Raw genomic sequence first — 15306 nt, forward strand, 5'->3', positions numbered from 1 at the left:
CACCCACCCCACCAAATCCAACCCCACTCCAGGGAGCCCATATCCATCCCCAAAAGGATCCCAAAATTCAGGCCACCCCCCCCCCCCAAAAGGGATCCTATATCCACCCCCCCAAAAGCCCCCAAAATCCAGTCCCCACCACCACGTGGGTGGGACCCCGTCCCTGGCACCCACCAGGGCTACCCGCAGATGTCCCCGTCCCCAACCTTTAAGCGGGGTGTTGTTGGGGGGGGGGGCGTGGAGCACACATGTCCCCCCCTTGGGTGGTGGCACCGAATCACTCGCAGACCCCGCGCTCCAGAAACATGTTTATTGCAAACCAAGATAAAAGGGGAGGGGGAGTGAGGGGGTGGGAGGGGGAGTGAGGGGGCGGGGGGGGGGGGGGCAGGCAGCAAGGTGATGGCCGGGGACCCCCAGTTCCCCCGGGGTGGGGGCCACTGCGAAGCTGCAAGAGCGGGCTGCGCCCGGGAGGGCGGGGGGCGTCCCACGGCCCCCCCTGTCCCCCCCTTCTAGCCCCCAAAGTGCTGTGCCAGGCAAGCCCAGACGTTTCTGGGGCTACTGGGAGGGCTGGTGGCCACCAGGGCTGGGCCTGTAGCCCCCTGCCAGGGACTCCCGCGCGTAGCTTGGCCCCCCCCGGTGTCGTGGGTGACAACCCCGCTGCTCCCTGCCACCCGCGAAGGGCAAAGCTGCCCCAGCGCCAGGGCGGGGTGGGATCCGCACCCCCAGAAACCCGCAAAGAAGCATCCTCAGCCCCCAGAAATAATAATTATGTCACCCAACGAGCTCCGTCTATTCTTGAAAAACAATAGAGCCGTCGCCAGCGCGAGGCGAGGAGAGGAGAAGGGTCCCAGCCGCTCGGGTTGCCTTGGTGATGGGACGTAAATCTGCATTCGCCAGGTTTTCCCCGCACGTACATCAAACCGCCGAGCCCGGTGCCGGTGCTGGGTGGTGAAGGCAGTGGAAGGATGTCGGCAACCGTGTATCATCGGCGAGCGGGTTACGGGCGCCGGCGTTGGGTGCGAGGGTCCCCGGGTGGGTTTCTCCTCTCCCCGCTTCGTTTCTCGGTGGCTTTTCGCCGCCGTCAAAACTGCACAGCGCCAGGGGAGATGTTGAACATGGAGGGGTCGAACTTTTGGCCGCGGAAAGGGGAGCCCTCGGTGTCCCAGCCCTTCTTCAGCATCTCGTGCACCTTCTGCAAAGAGGCCACAGGTTCCCGTCAAGCCGGGGGGGGAGGGACACGGACACCCCACACCTTCGCCCTCGCTGGGTGACGGCAGCACCAAGGGCATGCAACCACCTCCGTGCATCACCCACCCTCCTCTCCTCCGCCTACGGAAAGGGGAGATGGCACACGGGGCCAGGAGGGAGCGACGGGCAGCAAAAGGCGGCTCCTTGGTTGGGCTGATCCCAGACCTGCGTGGATTTATCCCAGAGCGGGGAGAGACGGCAGGGCTGGCTCCGGAGGGATGTGCAGTGATGTGCTGGGAGGGGTCTGGGCTCACAGGGATTTGCCACGGTGCCGGGAAGGGGAAGATGGGAGCGTGCGGGCAAAAGACGGGGATTAGCAGAACCTCAAAATGGAGTTGGGGGGGAGGGAGGGATGCTGCGTGAGGAGGAGCTCGGAGCAGAGCCGTGGAGCTGCCCCACACCACACCCTTTTACTGGAGATAGGACCCATGGAGGAGCTGGAGGGCACGGGGGGGGGGGGGGGGGGGGTGGCCGACACCTACCAGCTCATGGCTCTGGGGCTTGCCCTGCAGCTTCTGGTGGTAGTCGAAGGTGAGGCGGTCCAGCATGGCGTGCTCCTCCTCGTCCACCGTGGCCATGGAGCGCTCCTTGTTGATCTTGTCGATGTCGATCTGCTCCTCGCCCTCCAGGATGGCGTTCCACCAGTACTCATCCCCTTTGTTCAGGTTGATCTGGGGACGGGGAGAAGGTCAGAGGAGAGCGGGGAGAGGAGCCCCCATCCTGCCCCTGGGATGTGTTACCCCCGCCTGCCCCACGCCTCCGTGGCAGCGATGCCGTGAGCTTGGCTGTAATGGCACCCCGATGCCGCAGCAGCAACACGGGACCCAGAGAGCCGGGTCGGCTCGTCTGTGGCTACCCAGGAGCTGGTTCTTGGCTTGGGGACCCGTCAGATGAAGCAGCCCTGCCCAGCAGAGCGTGGCGCTAGGGCTCCCGGAGCGTGGCAAGGCTGCGATTTCGCGTCTGCCTAACCCAGAAGGAGCCCTCGCCTTGGCTCCCCCCGGGGCTCGCGTGGGTGACAAAGGAGGCAAAACTGTCACCCACCGCTCCATGCCATCCCTGCTTGCCACCGGCACCTGCCTCCCGTGGCATCGTGGTTCATCGGCCGGCCACGGAGGGACAGTCCGAGGAGAGGGGACATCCCCTCGTCTCCAGCTTACATCCTCGCTGCCAAAACCCGCCGGCCATCCCCGACGCACCAGCAGCGCCTCGCATGGAGCTGGATGTCCGGAGGGGCTGTGCCGGGTGCTGGCGTGACTGTGGGGCATCCCACACCGGGAACCCCGAGCCAGGAAGGGTGGGCTTCTTCCTCCTGTATTATTTTAGCAATAATCCCAGCAGCAAGGAAGATTTATGGCGTTCGTCGGCCTCTCTGCAAAATCATCAATAAAGGCAGACAATACAATTTACTCAAACCTCCCTGGAAGCTCAACAGCTCTGGAGGGGAAAACGCGGGCAGCCATTAAAATTACGGAGCTGGGTGTCTCTCTGCGGTGCAAAGAAAAGGAACCAATTAATACGGGAGGGGGTGGCTGGGGCTTAATCCTTCTGGGAGAGCAGAGCCGGTAAAATATTCCAACTAGGGGAAGGCGTTAGTTTTTCCAGCTAGACGGGCGCGCTCGTTCTCCTCTTAATTGCACAGTTCCACTTTCCAAGGGAGGAAGAACCGTTGAGGGTTTGCTGGTGGGTTTCCCAACCCTGGGTGGGCAGACGGGGGAACGGCAAGCTCTCCCGGGAACATTGTCCCTTCGGCGGCCAAGAGGAGCCGTGGGTCAGCTGGCCCGGCCAGCCCCTGCCTGCGATGTGCTGGAGCACCCTCCAGGCTCGCTGGCTGCTGCTCCTCCGGGTTTAAAACAAAGAGGAATGTCCCCGCGGTGCCGCCGGCGAGGTGTGAGCTTCCTTGGTGATGGCTTTGGTGCGAGCCGTGCTGCCGAGCGTGTAAGGTAAGGCTCCGCTTGGAATGTCCCCACCAGAGCCAGGCTGGCAGCAGAGGGACGAAGAGACGCCGGAGGACTTCATGGCTTATCAGGCATCACCTCACCTCCATCCAGAGCACCAGGGGAAGGGAAAGCCATCCCTTCTCCCATCCCTACCAAATCCCCTTCCTCCCCTGGCACCCCACCGCCGTCCCCCACCACCAGCAGCCCCCAGGGAACCCCCATGGAGCCACGGACCAGGTGGGAAACACCCATGAGACCCGAATCCCCCTCGTCTGCAGACCACCCTCGGCGAAGGACGGGGGAGCTGCCGCGGTGAGCGCCAGCCCGGGGATGCTCTCCTCCTCCCCGCCCCACGCGTGGCCCTCGCTTTATTTACCACATACCGTTTCCCACCCTGCTGGGAAGACAGAATTATTCATTTCCTCGCCAGCTTTTCTGCGGTGCGCATCGCTACAGCGCTGAGTGCTTTGCAAACAATAATTAATTAACCTCTGCAGCCCGCTTTGTGCGCACGGGGGAATTAGCTCATCCCCCTTCTATTCCAGATGCAAAAGTGGGACTCGCTCCGAGGTGGGAGGCCCCACTTCCCAACGCGAGCCTCCGAAATGCCCGTGGACCAGGGCGAAGCGCTCTCTGTCACCTTGAATTTGGGGTTTCGTGGTTCGATGCGGTGCTGGAGCACTCGGCGCAGACAGGTCCGACCTCCAGGATGGGGAGCACGGGCTCAGGTTGATTATTGGACACGCTTCTGCTGATGGTCTCCGTTGATTCAGCCCGGCGCTCAGCTGGGCACCTGGGCTACGAGAGCTTGCGGTGATGGAGAGGTGGGCTGGAGCCTCACCGAGCGCTCGGGTGCAAGAAGGTCGAGGTAAGGGAGAGCCGAGAGACCGTGGCAGATCTCTGGGCTGAGCCCAGGCAGGGTGATGCCCTGCGAGCACTCGCCATCACTCATCCATGGAGGAAGGCTCCGGCGCTCAACCGACGGCCCCACGCAAGGCTGCACACTCCCTCGGGAAGCGCTCCAGAAACCCTGGGGGGGCTCCATGAGGAAGCAGGTTTTTTTGTTTTTTTTTCGCAAGGACAAATCTCGACTTGATTACGCTACTCGCTTCGAGACAAGGCAAAAGCTTTGCCCGCACTTGACGCTGCCACTACGAGTTTCCCAGCCCGACCCCTCCAGGGTTCTAGAAATGCTGGTGGCCGTTGGCCAGAGGAAGGATGGGCTCCCAGTCAGACTCCGGCTCTGCTTTTTAGGCTGATGGTTCCCAAAAGGCCTCCTGGGCTGTAGGGAGATCCTTCACCGATGGCCGAAAGGGGTAAAAGCCCAGCTGAGTCTTTTGGGGCTCAGGGGAGGCAGGAACAGCCTCTGCAACGGTGGCCTGAAGAGAGGGAGGTTTGCAGGGGGGACACCTCTGCTGCTGTATCCAAAGCCGGCAGCGTCCTCGTGCTACAGCGCCCATGTTCCCAAAGCCGGTGACATGCCTTTGTGGCCAAGAAGGGCAACGGTCTCCTGGGGTGCATTCCAAAGAGCATGGCCAGCAGGTCGAGGGAGGTCATCCTCCCCCTCTACTCTGCCCTGGGGAGGCCACATCTGGAGTATTGTGTCCAGTTCGGGGCTCCCCAGTTGAAGAAAGACAAGGAAGTACTGGAGAGAGGCCAGCAGAGGGCTACGAAGACGTTCAAGGGACTGGAGCATCTCTCTTGTGAGGAAAGACTGAGAACCCTGGGGATGCTTAGCCTGGAGAAGAGAAGACAGAGGGGATCTCACCAGTGTTTATGAATATCTAAAGGGCAGGTGTCAAGGGGATGGGGCCAGACTCTTTGCAGTGGTGCCCAGCGACACGACAATGGGCAACAGGCACAAACTGGATCACGGGGAATTCCGTCTCAACATGAGGAAAAAAACTTCTTTCCTTCAGTGGTGCCAGAGCACTGGAAGAGGCTGCCCAGAGAGGCGGTGGAGTCTCCTTCTCTGGAGAGATTCCAAACCTGCCCGGAGGCGATCCTGTGCAACCTGCTGTGGGAGACCCTGTCTTGGCAGGGAGGTTGGACTGGGTGATCTCCGAAGGTCCCTTCCAACCCTGACCATTCTGGGATTCTGTGATTACGAGCTGTCAGCCACAAGGGGAAGGGTCTGTTCCCACGCCGGGACGCTGGGCAAAGCACAGGGGCCGGGTGAGGATGGATCGCAAGGAGGACCGCTGCAGGCGGAGATGGGCATGTGGGAGGGACAGGACATTCAGCAGGCACATCTGTGGCCAGGAGGGATCTTCCCGCGGCGTGTGAAGAGTGTGAGAGGCGTCATCGGCGTGGACACGGTGTCATGTCACATCTCCACGCCCTGCCGGGAAGGTCACAACCCTTCGTTGCCAGTGCTGGGCTTTGTCAGAGCAGCAGGTTTCTTCCCCGGTCCAAAATACCTTGTCAGAGCTGGAGAGATGCTGCCAAGGGATATAAGTAGGTCTTGGAAAAACAACCTCTCACCACCTGCTTTCCTTCTGGAACACCAGCAGCCGTCGCCCCAAAAATCAGCGGGAGACATTTCGGGGGTACGGAGGAGGGAGCAGGCGATGTTTCCAGCAGTGTGCGGAGGGCAGGGCGGAGGGAGAGCACCGCAGATTGTTATTAACTTGGCCTCGCGGCTCACGAGGTGACAAGCTGAAGACTGTAATAGCCGTTCAAGGCAGGACCTGGTGACAAAAGCCCAAGCGTGGATAACAAATGCTGGAGAGGAGGAGAAAAAAGAGAGGGAATAGGGGGAAAAATATCCTCAACAACAAAAATAATCCCAAAACGTGTTGTGCACAACACCCAGCGGAGATTTCTAAAAACAGCTTGTGCGAAGTTATTTTAATCTCACTTTTGACAAGCGAGCGGGTGCGACAGCGAAGGGAGCGCACAGGGATTACACCCAGGCCGGGGGTTTCGGCGTGGTGCCGCAGGAAGGGGCACGAGCCCAGGACACGATCCCGAGTGGGAAGAGGTGCGGACAGAGCCCTCACCACGTATCGTGGGCATCGGCAGAGCGCTCCGCTTCCAAATGATGCCCGCTGGGTTTCTGCTGTGGCCGGGCTGTCGTGCAAACCACGAGTGTGCCAAAGGACAAGATGGGAAACACGCTGGTGCTCAGCCCAGGCTCCGGCAGGGAGAACCTCACGGAGCCGGAGGGGAAATGCAGAGTGGTCTCGGAGCGCTGGGGCTGCTGGAGAGCAAGCAGCTGTGTGATGAAGAGGATAAATTGATAAGAACACCAGAGAGGATGGGGAAAGCAGAGCCGGGAGGGGTTATAAGGCAAATTAACCTTCTTACGATAAGAGCTGGGGGGAGACGCCAGTTAATGAGAGCCCGTGAACGGCCGTCCCAGAAGGCAGCTGAGCAGGGCACAGGGGAAGAAGAGGATGTGAAAGGCGGCTGCAACAGCAGCCCAGAGCGCGCAGGGATCTCGACGATCCTTGACGTGTCCTGCAACAGCGCATGGGACTCAAGGGCCTCTCCGCACAGAACCGGGACTTTCCCAGATGGACAAGACCAAGCGGGAGAGATTTCACTTCCTTGGCGCACAGATCAAGCTCTGCCCGCAGGGGCTGCCTCAACTCACAGACCACGAAAACACGAGCACGCACAGGTTTTCCTCTGGACAGAGCCGCCGACGTGCCCCAAGCAGTAACCAAGGCGGCCGGGATCTCCTCCACGCCTCCACCACTGGCAGCGGGTGAGTCCGGTTTCGGCTGCATCCCCACACTGGATCCCGGGGAGAGGTGCCAGGCGGCACCTTGTGGCATCTCACTGTACGAAGACACTCCTGACTGCCGCACTCGGAGCTCACTCGGAGCTGCGTAACACGTGGATGGAGAAACTTGTGTACAGAAAGGGCTCATACGCCCCGTCAGCCCTCCAACTCAACCCAACCGGCTCCTGTCCGGTCCCCTCCCCGGCGCTGAACGAAGCAATCCATTAACACACGGCTGGGTGTCTCCTGATGAATGAACGGGGAGGAGTCGCAAACCACTTTTGGCTACTCTGCGCACGGAAAAAGGAGATGCTCTTGGGCGAGAATTACTCACTCTGCTCCAGTTACCTTACAATTCTTCAAGCGAAATTTCATCCCACCATCAATATGTCGGCAGCCAGCTGGAGAGCCTCACAACCCTGCGCTCCTGCTAATTCGAGGCAAGACCCAGCTTTAGGGTTGGAGGTAATGGGACCGCTCCCCGCGCTGCCCGCGGACACTCCAGAAGGCCCCGAGTCTCGCTCCACCCGCGCGCCATTCCCATCCTCCTCCGGCGCTGGGTATTTAACAAACATTGCCTCCCTTGCTGATCCTGGGAACACCCACCAGGGACTCCCATCCGCGCCTGTGGAGCAGCACTCGTTGGACCACCTCCTCTTGAATGGGTTTATTTCTTCCCAGGATTGTTTCTCTTCCCAGATCAGCTAATTTTCGAGAAGCTCAAGAACATTTAAAAAATGCAGGTTAATGAGGTCGCCACCTCCTTTTTCACATCCTTTCAACAACCTAACGGAGTCGGAGAAGCTCCTCTCTCTTGCAGGGACCTCAGCCTTTTGGTACCAGTCTGTCATCCCGGGGTACAGCCGTACGCACCCGCAGCGGCCGGGCGGTGCTCGCGCAGCCTCCCCACGCACCACCTTCAGCCCTTCTGCCTCTGGCAGCTCGTTCCCACTCCATTTCCCGCTGCGGGGGCTTGGCTTTGGGTGCCCCTCTGCTGCCACCCTCGTGACACGGGGCGGAAGGATGGAAGCCCGCTCCCTCCCTTGCGGGGACAGGGTCAGGAACCGCTGCCAGACCCAGGCAGCTGGCATCCCCTCCCGGGGCTCACGGCAGCCTTGACTGATCACGAAACTTCTGGGAAAGCCTCTGGGTGGAAAGGGAGAGGGCAAAGATGGCCGCAGGTGGCAAAACCCCACTCCCAGCACAATCCTGACCCCAAAACTCACACGGGAGTTTGGCAACTGTTTGACACCGGAGATCCCAGGCTGAGGGGCAGCAACGCAACCCCCAGGACACCTTCAGCTGTGGACACAGCCCCGGGAGAGCAGAACTCACACCCTCAGCCTGAACATCTGGAGCACCCCAAGAAACGAGTCACGAGGCTGGGAACCCACCAGTAACACGCTGCTGGGAGGCAACAGCTCCCAAACCACCTCGACAGGGAAGATTTGTGGTGCTGGGGGGGGGGGGGGGCAGGCACACAGTAAGCCATGGTGCCTGCTGAAGGCAAACAGAGAAGTAGCCACAGCGACTGCTTCACACAGGATAAGTAAGAAACCCCAGGCAGGACAGAAACGAATGGCAGGGAACAGGCATCTGTCGGCATGCCGGGGTAGGATCGGTGCCAGGAGAGTTCGAGGGCAAAGCCAGCAAGGATGGGTGTGCAGCACCGGCACCGCAGTGCAGCACCACGGCGTCTTTCCACTGGCAGACCCTGCGTGCCAGGATCGGGGGACAGTGACCACCTCTAGATAACAGACGTGCTTCCCCCACCACAGGCTGGAGCTTGGGGACTCTCCTCGCCCAACCCGACGGATGCGTTGCTCTGCCAGCACCCCGCTGCCACTCAGCCAGGGCGGGCAGCACCGGAGCCGCAGGCAGGGCACGGCACACAGGCAAGGGCAGAGTGAGCTGGACGTTGGATGGGGAAAGCCAGACACGTCCCGATCTGGCTCAAACTTCCAGCTGCTCCGGTTTTCCAGGTCAAGCCCAACGGAGCTGCAAGCCAAGGTGCGGAGACATGGCCGGTGTGGACCGCTCTTACCAAAACGCACTTCCCCGGCTCCAGGCTCCAGAGGGAACTCTCCGTGTTGATCTTGTGGGTGAGTTTCCCTTCCATGAGGACGCGCTGGCTGCTCCCCTCCAGCACCGCTACGCGAATTGTGCTGTTGCTGATATCCACGGACACCTAGAAACACAGAGACACGGAAAATAACCAGGGAGGTTCCTGCTTGCCCTCCTGCTGTGCTAGTTGGGGTGCGGGGTCAAGTGCACTCACTGGGGATGAGAGAAAGAGAAGAGCTTTCAGACCTGCACGTAGCAGGAGGAGGGTGGGAATCCTGCTGTCGTTTCAGAGTAAATAGCAACGGCTCGGAGGAGAAAGGAAACCTCCCTGGGGAAGACAAAGCAGCAGGGCCCAGCAGACGGAGCCCTAGAAGAATTTGAGGCAGCTGGTTCTGCTGCTGCGTCTGCCCTGTGCCTCAGTTTCCCCACAGAGACAACCAGCGATGCTACAGGCCTCCTCCGTACAGTGCTCAAAGGTTGGACACCTACTTGCTGCGACCGAGCTGTCAGGAGCACAGCGGGTGCCCGGCCGTCACCGCGATGAGTTGGGCATGGGTGTGCGTCTTCCTGGGGGCTGAGCGCTTCCCTCCTGAGCGGGAGCGATTCGGGGATTTCTACACTGGGAAGGGCTGCAGTGGCTCGTCCCCCCCTTCTGCTGCACCGCACCGAAAGCACGCTCCTTGGCTCCGTTTCTGCCATCAGAGCCAGCGCTGGGCTCAGCCCAGGCCTCCCGTCGGGCGTACGAAGAGGGGCCGCGTGAAGGAGGGATGCTGCAGCACAGCTCCCCTTCTCCCCGCTGCGGGGGCGAGGGGACGAGGCAGCTCCGTCCCCCAGGAACGGGGCCAGCTCCCGCCCGCAGCAGCCATATGGGGAACCCTGCTTCGACCTGCCGCGGAGGTGACATGGCTCTCCCCCGGGGAGACAGAGGCAGACTGCGACTTCGCTGCGCTGCACGCAGTACCCTTGGTCTCCGGAGAGACCATATGCTCTCTCCTTTCCCCTTCGGCCCCAAGCTGCCGCCAGCAGAGAGCCTGAGCCGGGCCAGGGAACTAAGGGAGGACCTGGCTGGGAAGGGGCAGCTTTGTGGGCCCCGGCGCTGCCCCGTCTCTGGCCCGAGAGGAGGAGACTGCGGTGAGATTTGCCTGCATTCTCTCCCAGAGTTCCCCCAGATCTTCCTCCCGCTCTGCAGATCTCATTTGAAATGTTATTACATTATCCATTACCTAGGAGATTTCCAGCGGCTCACTAGCTCCACGCAGGCAAGAGACGGGCAAAGCTGCTCCAGCCGGGGAGGGCACCACGGCTGCATCTCATCGATGCCACCCAGATAAAGCCCCCAGACCCGCTGTGTGTGATGGGGAGCTGCCAGGGCTTCGACAGGAGCAGCGGCCCACCACACACCACACAGGGTGACACCAGGACTGAGCTCTGATGCTGACAGCTAGCAGAAGGACCATGGGGATCTCAAGGGGATTGGGGAATGGACGCGAGCTCCATCTCTGCCAGACAGGAGAGGACGCTTGGCTTTCACCCGGCACGTGGCTGCGGACAGCCTCTGCGAAAGCAGCTCCTCCTGGATGGGAAACATCTCTGGAGAGGAGCAGCTTCCTCCAGCCCAGGGCTGAGGCCTCACCACAGGGATGAAGCTCTGCTCTTTGCCACCACCGACTGCCCTGGTCCCCGGGTGCAAGGACAGAGCTGCCAGGCTCTCAGCGTGGCACAGAAAGGGCCAAGGGGAACAAAGCAAGGTGACCCCACCAAGTCACCTTCAGGGGGGGCTTCTTTGGGGTGTAGAGGGCCAGGGAGGCTGGAGATACGGAAGGCACGGACACAGCATCGCAGCTGTGGAATCCATAATCAACTGTGAGAGGGGTTTTATTCCAAGGTGGCTGAGGGATGTCCTCAGGGTGGCTCTGGGACCAGCAGGGCATTAAGAGAGGGAGTGGAGAAACCCAAATGGAAGAAAATATCCAAACTGGGCAGCCTTAACGCAGCCCCTTTGCTGCACATCCAGCCAGCGTGAGAAGCGATCGCAACACCCGCTTCTACCTGCAGCCAGCAAAAAGGCCCCTCTTGGCACGTCAGCCCAGGGGGAACGGTGACAGGGGACAGGAGCAAAGCCCGCACCACCAGAGAGCCCTGACTCCCCTTGTGTAGAGAGAAATGTCTGCGAGGACTCATGCGTGCACGTGGTGGTGCCGGTTGAATGCAGGGTTTGGCACACGCGGGCAGCGGCTCCTTCTCGGATGCCTTGGTGGAAAAACCACCTCTGCTCGGCAACCCCGCTCCACCGGGGGAGGGTGGCCGGACTCTCCGAGGGGCTACCCTTCCTCCCTCCATCCCTCTCCACCCGCACTGTCCCGCTGCACTGCGGTCAGGACACGCACGGCCAGCAAAACCGGGGTTTGCCAGAACCGGGCACGGACAGGCTGCACTTGACCCCAGGCAGCGGCTGGGGGGGGAGGCGGGGGTGATCCTGTGTGAAACATGCTGTCCCCGCAGCGCAGCCATGAGCAGGGGCACCCCGGGGACTCCTGAGGCTGCTTGTCCCCCACCACGCGCTCCCCACGAGCACCTCTGACCACCCCCCGCCTCCAAAAAACAGCCTGACCTTTCCGGTGCTCGCAAGGAAACCCAGATCTCGGCTCTCTGCCGCGACTTTCCACCACAGTAATTTCTGTGCACACTAAAACGCCCACGCCCGCCCACGCAAATCAAACAAGCAAACACAAACCTATGAAGGAATCTAGCTCATCTCCTCCGAGCCAGGCAAAAAGAGAGGCTTGTTGTCATTATCTCTATTAAAGTGCTCAGGAAGCGCTCGGATCCACGGGCCCCTGTTGCGCCTGTAAGTAGATCAGAGAGGTGGAGACCGCAGAGGAAGATGCTCCCACCTACCCCATCGCCCATTCCTGCTCCACGGACACTTTTTTGGAGCTCCATACAAGGAAACCTTAAGCTCGCCCGAGCGAAAATGTACCATAGCAACAGCTTGAATCCAAAAAAGTGTCATAAGGAAGATTTTGAGCAGCATTAGAGCTGGGCGCGCTCTGAGCCTGGGGACCAAACGGGGGAGATTTTTAATCTCGCTTTGGCAGGCAGAAGGCAAAAATCTGATGTTTTTTTACAAAGATGAAGCTGTGTGGTGAATGTAGGGGAATGCTTCTCTTCCGCAGGAACCCAGCAACAGCGCATCCGAAGTCCATCGAGCTTTAAAATGGCTCTGAACCACCCTGCTCTAGCCCATCACCCAGCCTATCTGCTCCCAGTCCCCCGAGGCTGGAAGAGATTTAAAGAATCACTTCAAAGGGAAAACTTGGCTGCTAAGAGGAGGCCCAAGAGGGATGTACGAACCAAATACCAGGAGAAGCTTTGCAAGGATAAGGAAAGTCCGACATCTGAATTATCGATTGCCCCGAGAGAGCAGCGGAGGCAGAAACCGGGGCCAGGGCAGGCAGAGCCATGCCACAGGAAACAGCGTGGGAAGGAGCTGCCCCGATAATCACTGCCACTGACAGGCGGGAACTCTTCTGCATCGATGGCACGGTCTCGAGTCGAGGAAAAGTCCTGTCCCAGCTCCTCCAGGCACCTGCAAGGCCCCCACTCCCCTGGGCGGCAAAGAATGGGGCAGCCAAAGCCTGATGCTTTTTTTTTAATTTTTTTTTGGCAAGGACACAACTCCCCTGGCACAAAGGGCACTTCCCTGGGCAGGGAGAGGCATCGCGATCGCAATATGATGCAGAGGGATAGAACATCCGTCTGGATGTCCCTGAATCCTTCCAAGAAACAGCCTGGGTTTGTTTTAGAGACCCACTGGGAGAGATGCATCTCCTGGTCCCCCTGCTGTCCCCGTGGCAGCTATTTGCTCCCTCACCCCTCCGGTCCGGGTTGCTGCTGCCAATTACACTCTTTTGGCAAGATTAGGAGCTGTGTAGGCTGGAGCCGGTGAACAAACCCAAGCGTGCTCATTTCAGCCGCCCTGGAAGCAGAGGAGAACGGGAGGTGGGGGAGCGCGGACTTCCCAAATGGAAAAATACAGAATAAGCCGCAGGGAGGGCAGCACTTGGGAAAGACAGGAGAGCTCAAACTTCTGGGTCCAACTAATGCCAGCCACAGGCACGCTCCTCTCGAGTCCCTTGCTGGGAGGGAACAGGGGTGGCAAAGGAAAAACGACGTGACCGCTTGTGGCCCGGAGCAGAGAAGGAAAGTTCGTGCTTGAGTCGAGGAGGCAGCCAGGGAGAGGGTCTGGCCGCTCAGCCTGCGCCCCGGCGCAGCTCCCTTCCACCCCGAGCAGGTCAAGTCTTACACGAGCTGTGCCTGCTCCCGTTCCCGAGTGCCGGAGGAGCCGTTCCAGCAGCTCCAGCATGTAGGAGACACTCCAAGTCAGAGGGAGCAACCGGGGAAGGAGCGTCCGTGCCCAGCCAGGCTCAGAAACCCACGTGCGAGTTTGCATTCAGCGGAAGCAGAAAGAAAAAGCGCAGAAAGTGTCATGCGGCACCAGGGAAACCCGCTGGGGCCGGAGCAACAGGACACTGCAGTCACAACGGGAACACGGCCAGGCTGGGACTATCGGTCCTCAACAACCACACATCCAGCACTGGAGAAAAAGGCACGACTGCATCCTGCTCCTGGAGTACGAAGGACAAGGAGCCTTCACGCTCCAAAGAGCTTCCTGGGAAAGCTGGGCAGCCCGAGGGAAAGGGAAATGCTGAAAGACACACCATTAACATTTACCTGTTTGCCTTTTACGATGTGCTTGGGCACAGGCACTTTAATCTCCAGGTCGCTGAAGTCTTGGGACCAGGCGTAATTCTCTCGCACAGCCCCATTGTAGCTGTCGGGGTTTGTCTGGAACTGCTCCTGTCTCCTGGGGGAGAAGAAAGGGGTGACATGCTAAGCGTCGGAGAGATCAGAGTCCGGACAGAGCAGGAAACCTGAGAACAGGGTGCAAGAGGCAGAAAGGGAGGGCAGAGCATCTGCTCGGCCGTGCTGCCAGCATCCCTAACGCTTCAGGCTAGATGCCCGGTCTTTCCCTCGCTGCTGGTCCTGCCTAGGAAGGGAGAAGGTTCAGGTCGGCAGCCCCAGGACACAGAGGGACCCCAGCCACCCTGCCTGTCGCGGGTGACTCACACACCGCTTTCCTCAGTGTGCTGCAACGGAAATCAGGCTGCTAACGGGACAATCGGTGAGACACACGATAATTTGGCTGCCCAAAAAGTGCAGAGCAGGCCACCGGCTGGTTTGGGGCACCTTCCCGTCTAATTCCGCCCGAGCGCAGAGCTCCTCTTCCCCTCCACCTCCTTGCTGCGTCCACCGTGTCTGTCGCAGCTGGAGCAGGGGACACCGTCACTCAGCAGAGGGTGCGTGCTCTCTCCTGGGCCACTGCCATGGCCGCAGAGGTGGTGGCCCATCACCGCGACCTGGGTTCACCATGAAAAAACACAGCTGGTCGTCCTCCTCCTGATTTTAGCATGTTTGGGAAAACCACCAGCTGTCATGACCGGGGCAGTGGCTGACACAGAAGTGATGGAGCTGTGGAGCAGGACCCCTCAAGAGCCAGCCCGGCGCAGCGCTGGAAGGGGGCAACTGGACAAGTGCATCATGAGCAACACTTTTTGAGCAAAACACAGCTACTTCCAGCTGCGGAAATCTCAGGAGAAGGATGAGGAGGCGGTTGTGAGGGTAGGATGGGATTTATCAGATCGATAAGCAATAATCAGTACAGCGTTTCCAGCCAAGAAAGCAGATCTCCCAACACACCCATGTCCCTTTAAACTGCTGGCAGGCGGAGGATCTATTCCATCGAAACCTCCCGGAGAGGGCTTTCAAATAAAATAAAATCTTTTTCTAAAGATAGCTGCGGTGCTAACAAAAGGCAGAGTTATTTTAAAATGTTTTGATACGCACCTAGTCCTCAATCTGGAGCTGTATAAACATGGGGCTGCAGCGAGTTACGTAAGGGGGGGGCCGGTGACGAGTGGCCCTGGGGGGCAGCTGGCCCTGGGGACCGCATCTCCCCGTGCCCCGCTGCCTTCCCGACACCCCCACAGTGAGGGGCTTTCGCCAGCGCCGGGTGGGGGTGGCTTCCAGCAGCGCGGTGCCCTGAGAATTATGTAAGATCCATCGATTTTAATTAAATTAGGCACTAAGACGGTCGGAGGGTGTTGCCGAAGGGGCTGTGTGTACATCTGTGCCCCCCCCCCCCCCTTTTTTTTTTTCTTGATGGTTTCACAGGGTTTTACCTGCCTTGTTACAACCACTCGCACCCTGGGGGGGTTTTGATGCGGTTCCTCGGGCAGCACTGGGGGCTGGCAGCGGCCGCAGGCT

The 15306-nt window shown here is 59.9% G+C and overlaps 1 protein-coding gene across 1 annotated transcript in view; it reads right to left on the reverse strand.

Annotated features, from left to right (window-relative positions):
- Positions 1 to 296: 296 nt before the first annotated feature.
- Positions 297 to 15306, reverse strand: part of NUDCD3 (NudC domain containing 3) — a 32998-nt gene continuing 17988 nt past the window's right edge. Inside the window, exons 3-6 of the mRNA XM_082495719.1 lie at positions 13714 to 13846; positions 8960 to 9103; positions 1731 to 1919; positions 297 to 1192 (exon numbers count right to left, since the gene is read on the reverse strand). Of these exons, the coding sequence (XP_082351845.1) occupies positions 1082 to 1192; positions 1731 to 1919; positions 8960 to 9103; positions 13714 to 13846 (577 nt within the window). The 3' untranslated portion in view covers positions 297 to 1081. The remainder of the gene's footprint in view (positions 1193 to 1730; positions 1920 to 8959; positions 9104 to 13713; positions 13847 to 15306) is intronic.

Source organism: Vanellus vanellus (genome assembly GCF_965231255.1).
Source record: "Vanellus vanellus genome assembly, chromosome: 26".
In the NCBI taxonomy this organism is placed as follows: domain Eukaryota; kingdom Metazoa; phylum Chordata; class Aves; order Charadriiformes; family Charadriidae; genus Vanellus; species Vanellus vanellus.